This window comes from Pocillopora verrucosa, chromosome 14 (genome assembly GCF_036669915.1).
Source record: "Pocillopora verrucosa isolate sample1 chromosome 14, ASM3666991v2, whole genome shotgun sequence".
NCBI lineage: Eukaryota > Metazoa > Cnidaria > Anthozoa > Scleractinia > Pocilloporidae > Pocillopora > Pocillopora verrucosa.
The window spans coordinates 11,334,486-11,350,597 of record NC_089325.1 but is presented as its reverse complement, the minus strand read 5'-3'; the positions used below and the strand labels follow the sequence as shown (position 1 = coordinate 11,350,597).

At 37.2% G+C, this 16,112-nt stretch overlaps 2 protein-coding genes across 5 annotated transcripts in view; both read left to right on the top strand.

Moving 5' to 3' along the window:
- The window catches only part of LOC131798780 (NACHT, LRR and PYD domains-containing protein 12-like), a 46,141-nt gene that overhangs the window by 8,508 nt on the left and 21,521 nt on the right, over window positions 1-16,112 (top strand). Inside the window, exon 1 of one of the 3 annotated variants that reach the window (XM_066160946.1) lies at window positions 9,990-14,741. The exons of 1 other annotated variant lie outside the window; for it this stretch is intronic. In XM_066160946.1, the coding sequence (XP_066017043.1) occupies window positions 10,488-13,865 (3,378 nt within the window). In that variant the 5' untranslated portion in view covers window positions 9,990-10,487 and the 3' untranslated portion in view covers window positions 13,866-14,741. Of the gene's footprint in view, window positions 1-9,989; window positions 14,742-16,112 lie in introns of those variants that run through there. One more of the 3 variants, XM_066160948.1, reaches the window with a different exon arrangement.
- On the top strand, window positions 59-8,754 carry LOC131798781 (SWI/SNF-related matrix-associated actin-dependent regulator of chromatin subfamily A member 5-like). Of its 2 annotated transcripts, XR_010716123.1 has the most exons (10): window positions 59-211; window positions 1,901-2,059; window positions 2,288-2,394; window positions 2,966-3,066; window positions 3,872-4,003; window positions 4,208-4,275; window positions 4,816-4,925; window positions 5,391-5,527; window positions 6,265-6,531; window positions 7,157-8,754. XR_010716123.1 is itself a non-coding variant. In XM_066160949.1 (4 exons), exons 1-3 carry the CDS (start codon window positions 155-157, stop codon window positions 2,984-2,986), a joined length of 237 nt encoding a protein of 78 aa, XP_066017046.1. In that variant the 5' UTR covers window positions 59-154; the 3' UTR covers window positions 2,987-3,066; window positions 3,254-3,762. The 2 variants fall into 2 exon arrangements, 1 of the variants encoding a protein (XP_066017046.1); XM_066160949.1 differs by lacking the exons at window positions 2,288-2,394; window positions 3,872-4,003; window positions 4,208-4,275; ... (2 more) ...; window positions 6,265-6,531; window positions 7,157-8,754 and adding an exon at window positions 3,254-3,762.

Sequence of the window (16,112 nt, the reverse complement as noted above, 5' to 3'; positions counted from 1 at the left end):
CTAGTGCTCCTCGGGCGTACCCCCAGCCGGTAGGAATTGTCATAGTGCAGTTCGAGGTGCTAATCAATAGCCTCTCTCGTGAGCCGCCAAAAATCATCTTCCCAGCTTTTCAGCTATTCGAATTGAAAGTAATTTTTTCTCTTCCATTGGAAACATGCCTTATTACGACGAAGGAGAATCGTCCAGCAGCGAAAGTACAACACCAAAAGAGGTATAAGTTACTGAATGGCTCATTTTAGGGGCAAATTTACAGGAATTGAACTTAGAGTTAGCTGATTTCACGAGTAAATGCCCTCATGTCACGCCAATTCTTTCGTGCATGCAAACTAAGCCAGGTGCATTTCAGCTGGATGTATCCAGTACACTTCTATTAATTTCAGTGTTTAAGTTTTTTCGATCTTATCCTAGCAAGAATGGTTAATTTGGATTGAGACTATAATCCACAAGACCTGAAATTTACGCAGCTAAACAAAGCTTTGACAGGCCAAGGAGCTAAGAAAGTCTTTGTTTCTATCTAAAGTGAAACAGTAAACTTCAATACGCGCATATTTGCCTTGTATAACTTTAGTAACAGAAGCTTTTGTCGTGTTAAAAGCATCACCTTAAACCGGGGAATTTATTTTTAGTGGTTGTGAATGGATTCCTGCATTTGGTCATTGTATTTGGACTACGACAATTGTATCCTCAGAATTACTTTACTTCAACCCATCGAGGGTTGTTTCCTAGTTATTGAATCATTATAGTTTCATTCTAATGTTATTATAATGGAGCTATACCACTTGTGTATCAAGACAACTTGCCAGTCTTCAAGCTGAATATATCATTCACTTTTCATCATCTTTGTACAAGCATTTTGTAACAATCTCATGTTGTAAGGAGATTTCACCATGGATCTCAAGGTGTACCATAAATAAATAAAGTTAGGACGAGATAAAGAAATCGCTTATTTCTCAAGTCACTGATTCTCTGAAGAGGTTTGTTTCCTTATGAAACAATGGATATCTGACATTTCTTGTGTCAGTCATGAAAGGTAGATAATTTAGTTTCTGTGTAAGTTTACAGGTTGATAACTTTTTTTGGGGGGGGGGTTATATCTTTGTTTAGTCTGGTGATGAAGGAGGTGTAAAAAAGGCCCCAAACCTAAAGCATAACCTGGACCACTCAAAGGTGCCTCACAGGGATATGAAGAAAAACTGGTATAAACAGCTTGAATAGCTACTCAATTTCCATCTAGTTTTGAAATAAAAGCTAGAAATTGGACTCAAACTCTAGACACATTCTGCTAACCATATTGAACAAATTAATCCTTAAACTTCCAAGTTGTGATTCTCAATTCTCCCCTTTAGTTATGATGCATCTCCTTGTAAATTAGTGAGAAGAACTGGGTGTTAGATCAATATAGCAACTTCTATTCTAGTTTCAGTATTCTCTTTACCTGTTTAATAGGTAATGTGTGGATATTATAGGGAGAAGTTACATGTTAATCAATTTGGAAGTTGATGGGTTAAATAAGCTGTGGCTAAATGAAAAATGTTTGATCAGTTTGGGACAACAAGATGACTGACTCTGTGTTCATTACCTTTCCAATGCCTACCTCATTTGTCATAATCAATTAAAAAAAATTTTCCCCTTATTTTTTTATTTCAATCAATTTTTTGGAAAAGTTTAAATTGATGCAAAGCAGATCAATAAAATATCTGAGGAAAGGTATGAAATGCTTAAGTTTAGTTAATTAATAAAAGTTTGTAAAATTTCTTGTTAATTTTCTTTTATCTGAGGAGTTGTGAAATAGGAAATGATCAACTTGGCTTTCTTCAAGTAAAAGAGAATAGTCATGGTAACAATGTTATGGTATTAATTAGATATTCAGGATCTCTAATTGTCTTTTTGTGGTTTTTAGAAAAGAGACAAGGCCACAAGGTTCAATTACCTGCTGAAACCAACAGAGATCTTTGCTCATTTCATGAACACCATGAGATCAAAGAAACAGTCAACAAGTCCATTGAAAATGAAAGCACCTCAGTTTCCAAGCAGATCAAGGAAGTTGTCTGACTGGGGAGTAAGTATTTGATTGAAAATGGGCTATATGAAACATGCTACTCCTTTACACAACAGATTTGCAGGGCTTGTAAATAATTTTGAAAGATGAAGAATCTTAAGATAACTGGTATATAATTGAAATCTTTCTAGCTAACACTAGCTTGAATGAGTTCTAAGGGATTGAATTCCTCTTAACTGCAGAGTTTGGGAGAGTTTGTCTCAATTTGAAACTTATTTAATATTCTAGTCATAGTCATCGGCATCAATGCATAGAGCAAGAAGAAGATGAAAAACTGATCAGCCAAAATAAACACTCACAGATATCAGAGATTCACTTTGATCAGAATCCACACTGTAAGTGAAATTTTCCTGATAGATAAAGAGACATAACATATTTTTTTGGTTACAAGGAGCACTTAGGCAATTTCCATATCATGTTCAGGTGTACTTTAATACAATTTTTCAAAATGCTGTAATTACAGACATTCAAGCCTTTAAACTAGAACAAAAAACTTGCTTGTATTTGCTTAAGAGCAAGAGCAAAAAAAATCACATATTAGTGTGAGTAAATCAGCAACAAGTTCAAAGACTGAATAGAAGCATAAAAGTAAAAGGGTTTTTTCAGAGCCACTCTGGTTCTTTTACTCCCAAGATCTCATTAGTAATTCTCTTTACTATCTGCCAAATGATTCTCATTATGTTAGCTTGGAGAATTTGGTATTGGATCATTGGGTAATTCCATAATTGATATTTTTCTTTATTCTCATCACTTGCCTGCATGGCATTTTATAGATATAGTAAGGAGAAATTCTGTCTTGGTCACTCACGGGAGTTAAAATGCTATCACTAACATGTTTTGTCTTTAGAAGTCCTGTGCTTTGAAATGTTGCAGTAATTAACTCAAAGGCTTTGTATTTTCTGGTAGACATCAAGAATGGAGAAATGAGAGATTATAAGTGAAGACGTCTTAACTGGCTTATCTCACTGTTTGAGAATGGAATCAATGGAATTTTGGCTGATGAGATGGTGAGAAAATTGTTAACATCACTTTTTTTTCTGAGTGTCCTGAGTTCCCATGAGGAATTTGTTAGGACAATCTGTGATGGATAATATTTTGCCTTTCTTCTTGCTAAAAAAAAAAGCAAAATAAGCTCTTGGGCTAATTCACCAGCAGGCTTTAAAGACATTAACTAATTTTTTTTTATTGTAACAGGGTCTTGGTAAGACTTTGCAGACCATTTCCTTGCTTGGGTACATAAAACTAGGTTTGGGTGAAGGACACGGAAGTGTAGGGCATCCCCCCCCCCCTTCCTTATCCACCCAAGGTCTGGAACATCTCAAAATTTTTAATATTAGTATGCATATTCTTTGTACTGTTTTCTATACATTTTCTAACATGCTGACAATGAGAATTTGTAACAATCAAGAGCTTCTTTAGTTGGTGATCATTTTCTTTATTTTTGTCACCTTTATTAGTGATTTCAGTGGGTGATATTGTAAGGAGAAAGTAGATATTAGTCACTCTTAGTGGTCAAAGGGCTAAGTTAGTGTACTTTTGTATATTTTTAGGCAGCATTTTATCTGAGACACCCCGCTCCCTGGAGAGTGGTACACTTGTATAACATCTTATGAAATGGTGATAAGAGAGAAAGTGGTGTTTAATAAGTTATAGCCTGGAGGTATATCATCATTGATGAGGCACACATAATTAAGAATGAGAAGTCTAAGATATGTATCTACCAAGTGTGGTTGCCACATTTTACTTCTGTGGTTTAACATTTTGTGGTTGTGCTCTGGTGATTTATCACTATGTTTCTCATCTTGTTTCCAGCTCTCAGAAATTGTGCGAGAACTCCGTTCCTCAAATCGGTTGCTCCTGACAGTAACTCCTTTGCAGAACAATCTTCATGAGCTGTGGTCATTGCTGAACTTTCTATTGCTAGATGTTTTTAGCTTGTCTGATGTAAGTTGTTCCTGTATAATACGACTAAATGTATTAGGGAACTTGAATGATTTATTTTTGTAAGACTAATCACCTATGCTGCTCAGAACAAAGAAAAATTTTAGAAGGAGCTTACAAGTACTTGAAATAAATAAAGGTAACTAGCTGCCTAGCAAGGTTTTAGTTTTAAGGACTTCATTTAATTTGTTTTGGGCACTTTCGTAGGATTTGATGCTTGGTTCAACGCCAATTCCCTTGTGGAAGAAAAACAACTTATGGGAAGTCTTCATTTAGTAAGTACTGCATGATATGATATAACTGCCAAGGAGACAACTTTGGTTTTGTGAACCTCATTTCCTTATTGTTTTCAAATGTTGCTGCTTACCTGTGATAGGCAAAATTTTCATTTTGTTTGCAACTTGGCTGCTCATTTGTGATGTATAAGGTTTTTTTAATCATTTAAATCCCATAAGTGACAAAAACAGAATATCTCCACACAATATCAATACAATTCCAAGCAGACAAGTAACAAGAATAGAGAAAAGTATCAATTGGTGGATTATCGGTTGATCCAATACCAAATTCTCCAAACTAATATCATAAGAATTGTAAAGGGACAGTAAGGAGAAGAGCTTATGAGATGTTGGGAGCTAAAGGGTTAGGTTTCTAACAAAACTGCTCTGTAACAGACTTCAGTTTATATTGGGCTTTTTGAGCATACTTTTCCATTAAATAGGGAGTGGTATTATAAAATTGTTGTCAAAAGGTGACTAGTTATCTTTTCTCCCAACATATCAAAATGCTCATTGTGAATGTTTTTCGTTTTATCATAGGTTCTAAGACCATTCCTATTGCATCGTCTCAAGGCTGATGTTGAAACAGGACTTCTCCCAAAAAAGGGGACAAAGATCTATGCAAGACTCGCAAAGATGCAAAGACATTGGTACTGCTTCCTTCACTGTTCCTTGAAATAATTCCCAATAAAATTGTAGATTTAATTGCCCTTTACCTGTACATCCTAACATCAGTATGCATATTCTCCATACTGTTCTCTATACATTCCCTGAAGTGCTGACAGGGAGAATTTGTTTAACTGTCAAAAGCTTCTTTAGTTGGTGATTATTTCTTTGACACAGGGGTGATATTGTGAGGAGAAATTTGTTGCTGGTCACTCTTAGGATCAAGGAATTAATTGCAGGTCACTTTTTTATGGAAACCAGCCAATAGTACACCAAATCTGAAATCTGCTTTAAAAACTGCAAATTGCAAGATGGTAACATTAAAAACTGCCTACCTAACTCAACCAAATTGTAGTCATGAAATTAACTAGATGAAAGCCCTTGATGAGCATTATTCATAAGTGTATAGCAATAATCATTGATATTACTATTGCTTATTTACTCTATAGGTACACTAACATCTTGATAAAGGACATTGATGTGGTAAATGGAGCTGGGAAATCAGACAAGATGCGACTACTGAACATTCTAATGCAGCTATGAAAGTGTACAAACCACCTTTACTTGTTTGATGGAGCAGAGCCTGGTACGTAGAAGAGTGAGATTCAAAGTGCTTATGGTCTCTGTGTTGACTGATGTGATAAGATTGGGAGGTTGACAGAGGTGCAAGGGCAGGAACCATTTATATACTGACTTGCAGACTGAGAGGCTTTGTGATGCCAGCTAGTAATCTAAAAGATTGAGTGACTGACTTGAAGCCCAGCTGACTAGTTGACTGATGACAAGTGGCTGGCTTGCTGGGAGATTTACTAACTGACTTACAGACTGACTTAACAACTGACTCTTTTAATGATGATAAATGGTAGTTGACTGACTGACTTAAGTACTGACCGAGTAACTATCAGTCGTATCAAGCACAGGCTGAGTGACTGAATGGCAGACTAACTGATTTCTGTGCTGACAGACAGATCAAACCTACTGAATAACTGGTTGACTGATGGACCAACTGTCCAATTGACTGCCAATGGACGGATTGGTTGTCGAGCTGACTGACAAATTGATTGACAGACTGACTGACTATATAAACAGACTAAGTGATTGATAGATTGATCAACCCTTTAGCCCCTAAAAGTGATAGGTATCTAGTTTCTCCCATCAGTATCACTTCTGAATCAAACAATAAGCTAATAAGAATAAAGTAAACAAATTCTCCATATAAGTACTGCAGGAAATGTAAAGAGATTGATATGGAGAACTTGGATACTGAAGTTAGAGTGTTAGGGGTCAATTAGTTGACTGATTGATGGATTGATTTTCCAAAAGGTCCCCCATACACAACAGATCAACATCTTGTAGACAACAGACTGTCTACTGTCTATAGAAAGGATTTGAGTACTGCTGTCTGGATGGACAGACACTGCATGAGGAGAGACAATCAGCAATCAATGCATATATAACATGCCTGGAAGTAAAAAATTTATTTTCATGTTGAGCACCAGGGCAGGTGGTTTGGGGATCAATTTGGCCATGGCAGATATTGTGATTTTGTATGACAGTGATTGGAACCCTCAAGTGGACCTGCAGGCTATGGTGTGTAGCAGTATATGTGAATTTTAATTTAGTACTCATTCCTCAGTATGGCATCATGCATCTTTATCTCACATACATGTAGTGTCTTGTGGAAGTAGCTCACCCATAATAAGCGACTTTCCACCATGTGCGTGCCATGATGGAGAGTCACTTAATGCCCACTGATCAAAAGTCTGTTGAACTCCGAAAGAGTCCAAGCTGTCCCAATACATTACAAGTAATCAATGAATTAATATTATGTAATGGATGTCCAGAAAACTGCTGTTATGAAGCCTTTTAGTCAAGGAGCAGTTGATGTTAAAAAATAGATAGAAGATATTTAAGTCTCCCTCAAACTCATCATTGAGTACCTCAAACCATTAAGTCAGAACAGCTGACGTAAATGAAACTGAAAAAAAAATTTATGGGGTGGAGACTAAAATTCATTTCTTTGTGATCCACTGATTGTTTTATTAGAACAGGGGCCTTACCTTCCACTTTGGAAATCTTTTTCTGCAATAACCTTTTGAAATTAGGAGTTCATTGTCTTCCATTTATGCAATACATATTTACTTATCTTACAACACACTAGTCTTACTTGTACATGCAAATCAAGTATAACTTTATGTTGTTACCATTATGACAGGAACTTTGTACAACAATTTATGGACTTCCCTAAGCCTCAGATTGCTGCAGTCAATGGACCTGCTGAGGGAATATCAATAACAATCATGGGCCTGTTTGGCTTGATCTATGAATTCTTCTTCTTCTTTAGTCCAATGAAATGTTGCTTTCTGGATGCAAACTGACAGCAGTTGAAGCAAGAGACTGTGGATTGGTTACAGATGTTTTCTCCCATGACAAGTTCACAGAAGAAGTTCAGAACAGAATACAAGCAATGGCCAAGCTACCCCCCCCCCCCGGTAGAAAATTGAATTGTAGAGTTTTACAGCAGGGCATCCTCTACAATGGAGTCACTGTAGTGTTTGGAGACAGGCTTGTCAAAGGAGGGGGTGGGGGGGGGGGAAGGGGTCTATTTGTAATGTCTTCATGTCTTAATGATATTCCCAGCCATATGGCTTCTCTCAATAAATTGCTGAAAGAAGCCTGAGAGTAAAACTTCAGTGTTCTTACTTATATTCCTTTCAGCCTGAAAAGAATAAAAGGTATCCTGCCTTACTCAAGTTTTATTGCAACATATAATCGTAGTGATGAATACAGGAGAGGGGTTTCCCATATTTTATTTATCAATTCTAATTTTTATCAAAATCATTTACATTTAACTGTAGACAATAGGGGTTTTGAGTGAAGTGTTATTTTAGACGACCAATAAATGTTTTATACTATCATTCAATAAGTGTTCCGTTTTTTTTTATTTTGTTCACTTAACAGTCTTTCTTGTTGTCCAAGCAGTTAATACGTGATTCATTCCATGATTTGTTACATGGTGCCAACAAAAAGGAGTGTGCTTTACTTGAAGAACGCTGGCTTTCAGAAGAGTGTATGCAGGACATTATGGCTTTTATGCAGAGAAAGTCCAAATTGTAGCCCAGCTTTCATTTCCTTGCCACATTGTAATTAGGGCTTTATCAAACTCAACCACAATGAGCTGCAAAGGTTAAAGTTTTGGTGTTACTTTTAATCACCCAATCAAGTAGTCTTACTTGCAGCTGATTTTTTCTTGAGGAAGGGAATGGGGGGATGTCACTGAAGCAAAACGGCTGTGAAGGAGATCAGTCAAGTGGCCGCAAAACCATCAAACTGTCACGTGATAGAAGGGTGGGATGTTTGTCACATTGGCTGATCGATGTTAAGGATTTTTTAAATGTTAAATTCACTCTTTGCCAATTATTCAATTGTTAATTGGTCTATAGTTATTAATCTTATTTTACTGGTAGTATGTTTAGTCAAAAAAAGGTAATTTAATGCATTTGTTGAAACTGAAAATTGTCAGCATTCTAGTATCACTTACTTCAGGCAGTTTACCTGTATTTATTCAGACACGTAAAGACCGCTCAAGTGTGTTGCAGTGACAGTAGGCATCCTGGTATAAAACGCGAGATGGACTGAGGCATTAACATCAGAAAACTCAGAGGCAAAAAGAAACAAAGTGTTGTGGTTAGAAAAGGATTGAATGCAAGCTACGAAAAACTTAAATGAAACATTTTACAAAAATACCTTAAACAAAGTGAGCTCAAACTAACAAGGACAACACTCAAAAAGAAACTATGACATTTTCATTGGTTGGGTAAAAAATTTGACCACAGAAGGAAATAACTGCTTCAGTTGTGTAGAATTGACTTATATTTCAGGTAATGCTCAAACTTTTATGGGGTAAAACAAAATTCAAGAAGGTTGTTACATTACTAATTGGCAAACCGTAAAAATAGAATTGATTCCTCATTCGAACATGATTGCCCGACCCATCATCTCTTAAATCTAACCAGAAAAGGTTGATTGATACACTTGAAAGGAACTTGGCCATACGGTTGAATTTTTTAACCACGTTTAATCAGCTCAATCTCGATAGATTTGCACCTAGTACTAAGCCCCTAACCCAGTGATATAAAGTCTGCTAACGTTTCCTTGACATTTTCTCGTTAAAAATTGTACAACTCTGCTCCCAGCTTAAAGAAAATTTTCTTGAAATCTAAAAATATAAATTCAATTAATGAAACTGCTGCAATAGAATTGACAAGTCTGTCGATAACCTCTGCACTTGCAAAGGAAGACGTCTTTCATTTTCTGAACCCTTTACACCTTAACATCGGTATGCATATTCTCCACACTGTTCTTTATACATTTCTTAAGGTGCTGACAAGGAGAATTTGTTTGCTGGTCAGATCATAGATTCCTTCCCCGGTGACCATTTCCTTTATTCTCATGGCCTTAAGGTTTGATTCAGGGGTAATTCTGTGGGGAGAAATTAGGTGCTAGTCACTCCTAGGGGTTAAAGGGTACATAGTCTTTCAGACTATTCTGACTGACTATTCTATTATGCAGTTGGCTGCAAATATGTTATCATAGAAAACTTTAAAAAAGCAGCAAAGAAAACCGGAAAGAGCAAAAAGGGAAATTATAGCCAAATAAGGAAGCAGTCATCATTTGTCACCTGAAAAAAGGGGGGAGGGGGTGGTGTGGGTGGAGGATTTTGGAAGGATCACTTGGTTTTCAGGGTAAGGGTAGATCTTAGGAAGATGTTTATCTGACTTCTTCGTAAATATTTTTTGGATGTATGACCTCTTCGTGTTAAGTTGAGCAATAAATCGGTGAGTTTTTGGCTCAGAAATGCATGGAGCCTCCGCCAAAGAAAAAGGACGTGCCAACGTATTTCTAGACCCTGACACCTTTCATGATCGTGATTAGATGATAACAGTAGGACAGTATTTTCACGACGTAGTCGAGAATAATTTCATTTGCATTAGTTTTGCCTTACTAAACCGCTTTGGTATTAGTTAAAAAAACTCACACCACCCTCAAAATTAATAAGATGCAAAACCTCAACCAATGGTGACTTAAATCAGCCAAGGGTTACAATTTCCTCCCCAAACAATTACCACGCAGATGAAATATCCACACCTAGCAACTCGGTATTTAGTCTTCAACCTTCAAAATAAGCGACATCGGCACAATGAGTTTTTCTTCAGGGCCTCAGCAGCGACTTTAATAAAAAAAGGAGAAGACAAAGCGACTGAAAATGAGCACGGGGAAGGGGGTGGGAGAAAGCGAGGTCCCTTATATTGGCACATATGCAGATATCTCTAACCGTCTCAGCTTCTGACAAGTGTTTCTTATGTAGAACAACAATATGCATAAAGAGTCCATTGTCGTTTTGACGGTTGAAAGTTTCCAAAAAAGCCAATCAAATAAAAGCACTATCATGCCCTACAAATAGACCAAGGCCGCATTAGCTGTTTATTCAAGCTCTAGAACTGATCAGCGTTCTGGGGAAGTGAGTAAAGATACCAACCGTATCAATGGAAAAGATTTTAGAATATTTGGAGCCAAAAACTTTCCACAGAGTTCATTATGTGGCAGTGTGTTTTTGGATCCTGATCAGTGTTATCTTCTTCGCCGTATTCCTCGACATGGAAAGCAACGAGTCTAGGCTGGATTTCCGCTGTGACGGAGCGAAGAGTGAAACCGTCGACACCGTCCGTGGAAAATGTTACGAGAAATATATGAAGCAGTACAACAAATTCGGTTTTCCAGTCTATGGCTTCGTAATCCTCAATTTACTCCTTATCGCATTTGTATGTGCTATTTACTCCCAAATAGTAAGACCCAAAGTCGATCATCTGCTCGACCAAGATACTGCGTCATCAACTGGAAACAAGCTTTTTATCGCTTACTGCTCTCAACTATCGATAAGAATTGTTTTAGGAGTTATTTTCATCATCCTACAAACTCAGTTGCTTTACCCTTTAAATTTTTCCTCTCAGTTTAACTGTTATTTAACCGATGGAACCACTCAGCCAAGCAATTCATCTGACAACGCCCAAAACTCTACTTTACTCGACTGTCACAATCAACGAGCTGTAAAGAAAACCTTCTGGATGTACGCTGTCCTTGCGGTGAATGGAACTATTGTTGCTGGGACTCTGGTTGAAACCGTCTACCTTTTTTCACGGGCATGCATTGAGAGGAGTTTCATGGAAGACTCAAAGTTTCTAAAAACCCATCTAAGTCTCAACCAACACCTGAATGGCACGAACGAAACTATGCCACTCACTGAAAGAGACACTGAAGAACTCCAGGAACAAGAGTTTCAAAAATTCATCGAAAGCACAAAGAAAATAATTGCTCGAGGGACCAAAAAACTTTTAGAACTCCAATCACCTTTTGTAGGTAATCCAAGCGACCACTCAACAGCTAAAAATTTGACTCTCGATCAGATTTACACAAACCTTGTGGTAATTCAGGATAGAGAAACGCATGACTTTACTGAAAACCGAGAGGAGCAACTCAAAGTTTATCCAAGGTCGCGCGACGGAAACTCACAACCGAAAAGCCTGGAAGACCTTCTGGATGTTGAAAGTAAGAAAGTTTTAATCGTCGGTCGACCCGGAATCGGAAAGACACTATGTTGTATCAAACTTCTCAGAGACTGGGCATTGAATAAAGATTTCAAAGCGACATCAGGTGCCCAAGTCCATTTTAATGCTGCTTTCTTCGTAAAATTCAGAAGATTTGACTCGGACAAAAACCTGAGCCTCAAGGATCTGTTGATTCAGTCCGAGTATTTCCCTACAGGTTACATGGATGACAAGGTCTGGAATCACCTCCAAAAGAACCCTAAAGGTGTTCTCATGCTTTTTGACGGATTCGACGAATTCGAACATGACGAAAAGAAAACCAAGGCTTCTCCTTATCCCAAAGGCATTGAAGATGAAAAGCCGCTCCAAATTCTTTATCAATGGCTTGTGACCGGGCAACTTCTTCAAGATGCTTCAATTGTAACGACTACGAGACCTACAGCTTTGTCAGGCATCGCACATCTGAAGTTCGACAAAAGCTTTGAAATCCTTGGCTTCTCAACCGAGCAAATTAAAGAGTATATCGACAAATTCGCCGGAGATGACAAGCAAGCAGGCGAAACGCTATGGCGACACATCAGCAGCAACATGAACTTACTTTCGCTCTGTTATGTCCCTGTGAACAGTTTCATCATGTGCTCAAGTCTGTCAGAAATAATGCGGTTCGAAAGTTCCGATAGTGTTACCCTGCCTTCCAAATTAACCACGATTTACAAGATTGCGGTCAAAGTGTTTTATTTCAAACACACGAAAGAATTCCGCGATAAACATTTCACCCGCGAAAACTATCTGTCAGATAATTTGCCTTTGGCGGTGGAGGAGAAATTCAAGAAACTAGGAAGAGTGGCGTTTGAAGGAATCCAAGAAGGAAAACTGATCCTTGGAGGAATCAAAGTACAAGGAATGGAAGGCAGCGCTCTTTTTCACCGCTTACCCGACCGCCGTGCCGCGTTAAAAGATGAGAAGCAATTCTGTTTCATTCACCTAACAATGCAAGAGTTTTTCGCTGCGAGGCACTTGGCGAGCGACTTGAGTGAAACAGAATTAAGAAACTTTGTTTCCGAGAACATTAAGAACGGCAAATGGCAGCTAGTTTTTCAGTTTCTAGCAGGACTTATGGAGGATAAAGTTCACCTACCAATTGAAATTATCACTGCCCTTCTTCCTGTGAAAACTGAAGAAAGAGAAAGCGCACGCTACAACGAACAGTGGACAGAGAATGAAGAGCAAAGGAAAGTAAAATGCTGGCCGACTAAAGACGAACGAGATTTAGCAGTAACATTAATTAAATGTATAAACGAAAATAGTAGAATGAAGCTAGAAGCACAGAGAAAACTTCGACAAATGAACTTTAATTGTGTAAATTTTATTCGTAGTCACCTCACAGCTGTTGATTGCTCTTCGTTAGTAAATGTAATTAATGTTCAACAAATTTCACATTTAGATTTGAGCTACAATAACATTGGTCCATTAGGTTGTTTTGAGATTTGTAAATTGTTAAAATGTAGGGAATCTCAACTGAGCTGGTTAAACCTCACAAAAAATCAATTGACAGATGAAGCAGCAAAGTATTTAGCTGAGGCCATCAACAACAAGAACTGTCAGCTACACATGTTAAACCTCACAGAAAATAACATCTCAGACATTGGAGCACAGCACTTGGCTGAAGCCATCAACAACAACTGTCAGTTACACACGTTAGACCTCACAGCAAATAACATCTCACACATTGGAGCACAGCACTTGGCTGAAGCCATCAACAACAACAACTGTCAGCTACACACGTTAGACCTCACATACAATAAAATCTCAGACACTGGAGCGCAGTACTTTGCTGAAGCCATCAAAAACAACAACTGTCAGCTACACACGTTAAACCTCTCGTACAATAACATCTCGAACATTGGATCACAGCATTTGGCTAAAGCCATCAACAACAACAACTGTCAGCTACACACGTTAGACCTCACAGCAAATAACATCTCACACGTTGGAGCACAGCACTTGGCTGAAGCCATCAACAATAACAACTGTCAGCTACGCACGTTAAACCTCTCATACAATAACATCTCAAACATTGGAGCACAGTACTTGGCTGAAGCCATCAACAACAACAACTGTCAGCTACACACATTAAACCTCACACAAAATAACATCTCAGACATTGGAGCACTGCACTTGGCTGAAGCTATCAACAATAACAACTGTCAGCTACACACGTTAAACCTCTCAAACAATATAAACATGACAGAGGCAGGTGATCAAAAGGCACGTAATTTACTAAGCAATAGTCAGTCTAAATGTGATCTAATTCTTTAGGCCTCAGCAATTTCAAATAAAATCTAAAAAGAAATAATTTCAGCCACTTAGTATTCAAAATAACAGTGAAGTAACCAGCTCAGTAACAATCTCAACCCAATGACTCAACTCGTGATTGAATGTAAAGGAAATCTGTAAAGTACTCAAAACAGCGAGACTATTTGAACCGGATCGAAATGAAGAAAAATGAACCAATGAACATGTTTATTGAGAATAAAGGATGTCAAACTTTTTTTAATAAACGAAGCAATAACATTGAAGTAAAAACACAAAGCTTCCTGCAGAGAAAACAAACAAACCTCAGACCTTTCAGGAAACTTTGTCATTTTATGATTGGTTAGTTTCGATCCAAAATTCTCTCCATGCTTCTTTACATTTTGATCGCCTGAGATTGTTACACGGAATTGCTTTCTGTTTTGATATTTTTTTGGAGATTGCAAGGCGATCAGATGAGTAAATAGAGTAGAGATTGCTTGTTAGAATACCTGTTTTTTTGGCTGTTTTTTTTCGATCGCAGCGATCCGGTTCGAGTAGTTTCACACATACTGCAAAAAACAATTATGACTCAAATCGTTGTGCCTCAAAGTCAAAAGCTTTTCTTGTAGGTTAGAGGTGCGAGATTTTTTAGCATACTAATTTTTTACAAATCTTTTGGTGTTACTGCATTGTTTTGTAGATATTAGTGTATTTTTTACAAATGTACCATTTTGGGACTGTTACTAGCATTTTAGAATGAAAATGTCAATAAGTTGCACAGCAAAATTTGAAGATGAGGCATCAGGCTTCAACGTACAGTTAACAATTTAACTTACCAGTGCTTGTTAATAGATTCAGAACCACCACATTCATCAGTGTAGAATAAATGTTGTAAACAGATATTTACTCGTTGTGATGCGTTGAGCCCCAATGGTTAGACTCAAAGGGCCATTTATTATTTACACAGTGTAACCCAAACCATGGTTTCACCCAATCAGTGGGCTTCAGGCTTTCTCTAGAAGAGGGTTTATGAAATGAAGTAACTGTCATTCCAAAGTTAGCTATCCACCCTCTTTACCCTGTTCACAATAATTTAATTTTCAGATAAAACATCTTGCTAAATTGAGTATTTTTTGGTTGCAGTTTTGTTAAAGAAGGGCTACATTTTGTTTTTAAAATAATCAAACCAAAGTGAAATACCATGAGAAAAGGGGAAATGTAGCCTTCCCAATATCAGACAAAAATAAAGTAAATTTACCTAAGAAAAATGCTTCAAGTCCAGTAGAGAAGATCTAATCCTCTAACCCTGAACAGGGGATGAGAGTATAGTCAAAAAAATTGCGAGTGGGGGTATGCAGCATTCCTCTTAAAACCCTCCTCATATCCCATATTATTGACTTTCTCCTTCCAATTATAAAAAACAGAATTCCACTCCACACCTAAAACCAATGATGAAATATCTTACAAATTAGTGTAATTTGTCACAGACATGAAATGAATGTGAAAAAGTTTTTAGCCTCCTATTTAAAATTTTGGCCAAACTTAGTCTGGTGGAACATTTAATGAAAATGTAATTGATCTCATGTTTATGAGATCAGAAGACCTTGAGGGTCAAAATAAACTACTAATTAAACAAAAGAAATCAGATCAGGAAACAGAGAGGAATTATTTCAGTAAAAAGAACAACAAGAAGCAAAAGATCATAAAGATTTCCACCTGGAATTAACCACTTGTTGCAGCTTAGGAATAATAGTAGAGACTTCTTCTCCCCCATTTTATTTTTCCTTTTATTTCCTGTAATATTTTCAGGTCTTTATATCATTTCTTAACACTTAATAAGGAAGAATTAAAAAATTTGTACAATCCTGGTCTAAAAAACCAAGTAATTACAATTCCTGTGCATCCAAGCATTTTAATCAAACTAATCTTTTAATCTCATTTCAATGTATGTTACAGCAACATAATGACTGCGTCTACATAAAAACAAGAAATTATATATTTAGGTTAACCTCCCCCCCCCTCCATAATAAAAACCCTTTCACTCCCACAGGTGTTCAATAAATTGTTTCTACTTACAATACAATGCATTATTAAGCAGAAAGGTGATCAGAAAAATAATAGTTAACATCTGTGGGTATTTGCTTGATCTAACACCAAATTCTGAAAGCTAAAATTCCTAGAAATGTATAGCAAACAGTGCAGAGAATTTATATTGTCATCTTAGGGATGGAAAAAACTAATTAAACACAATCTGAACAACTTCTAGCTAAT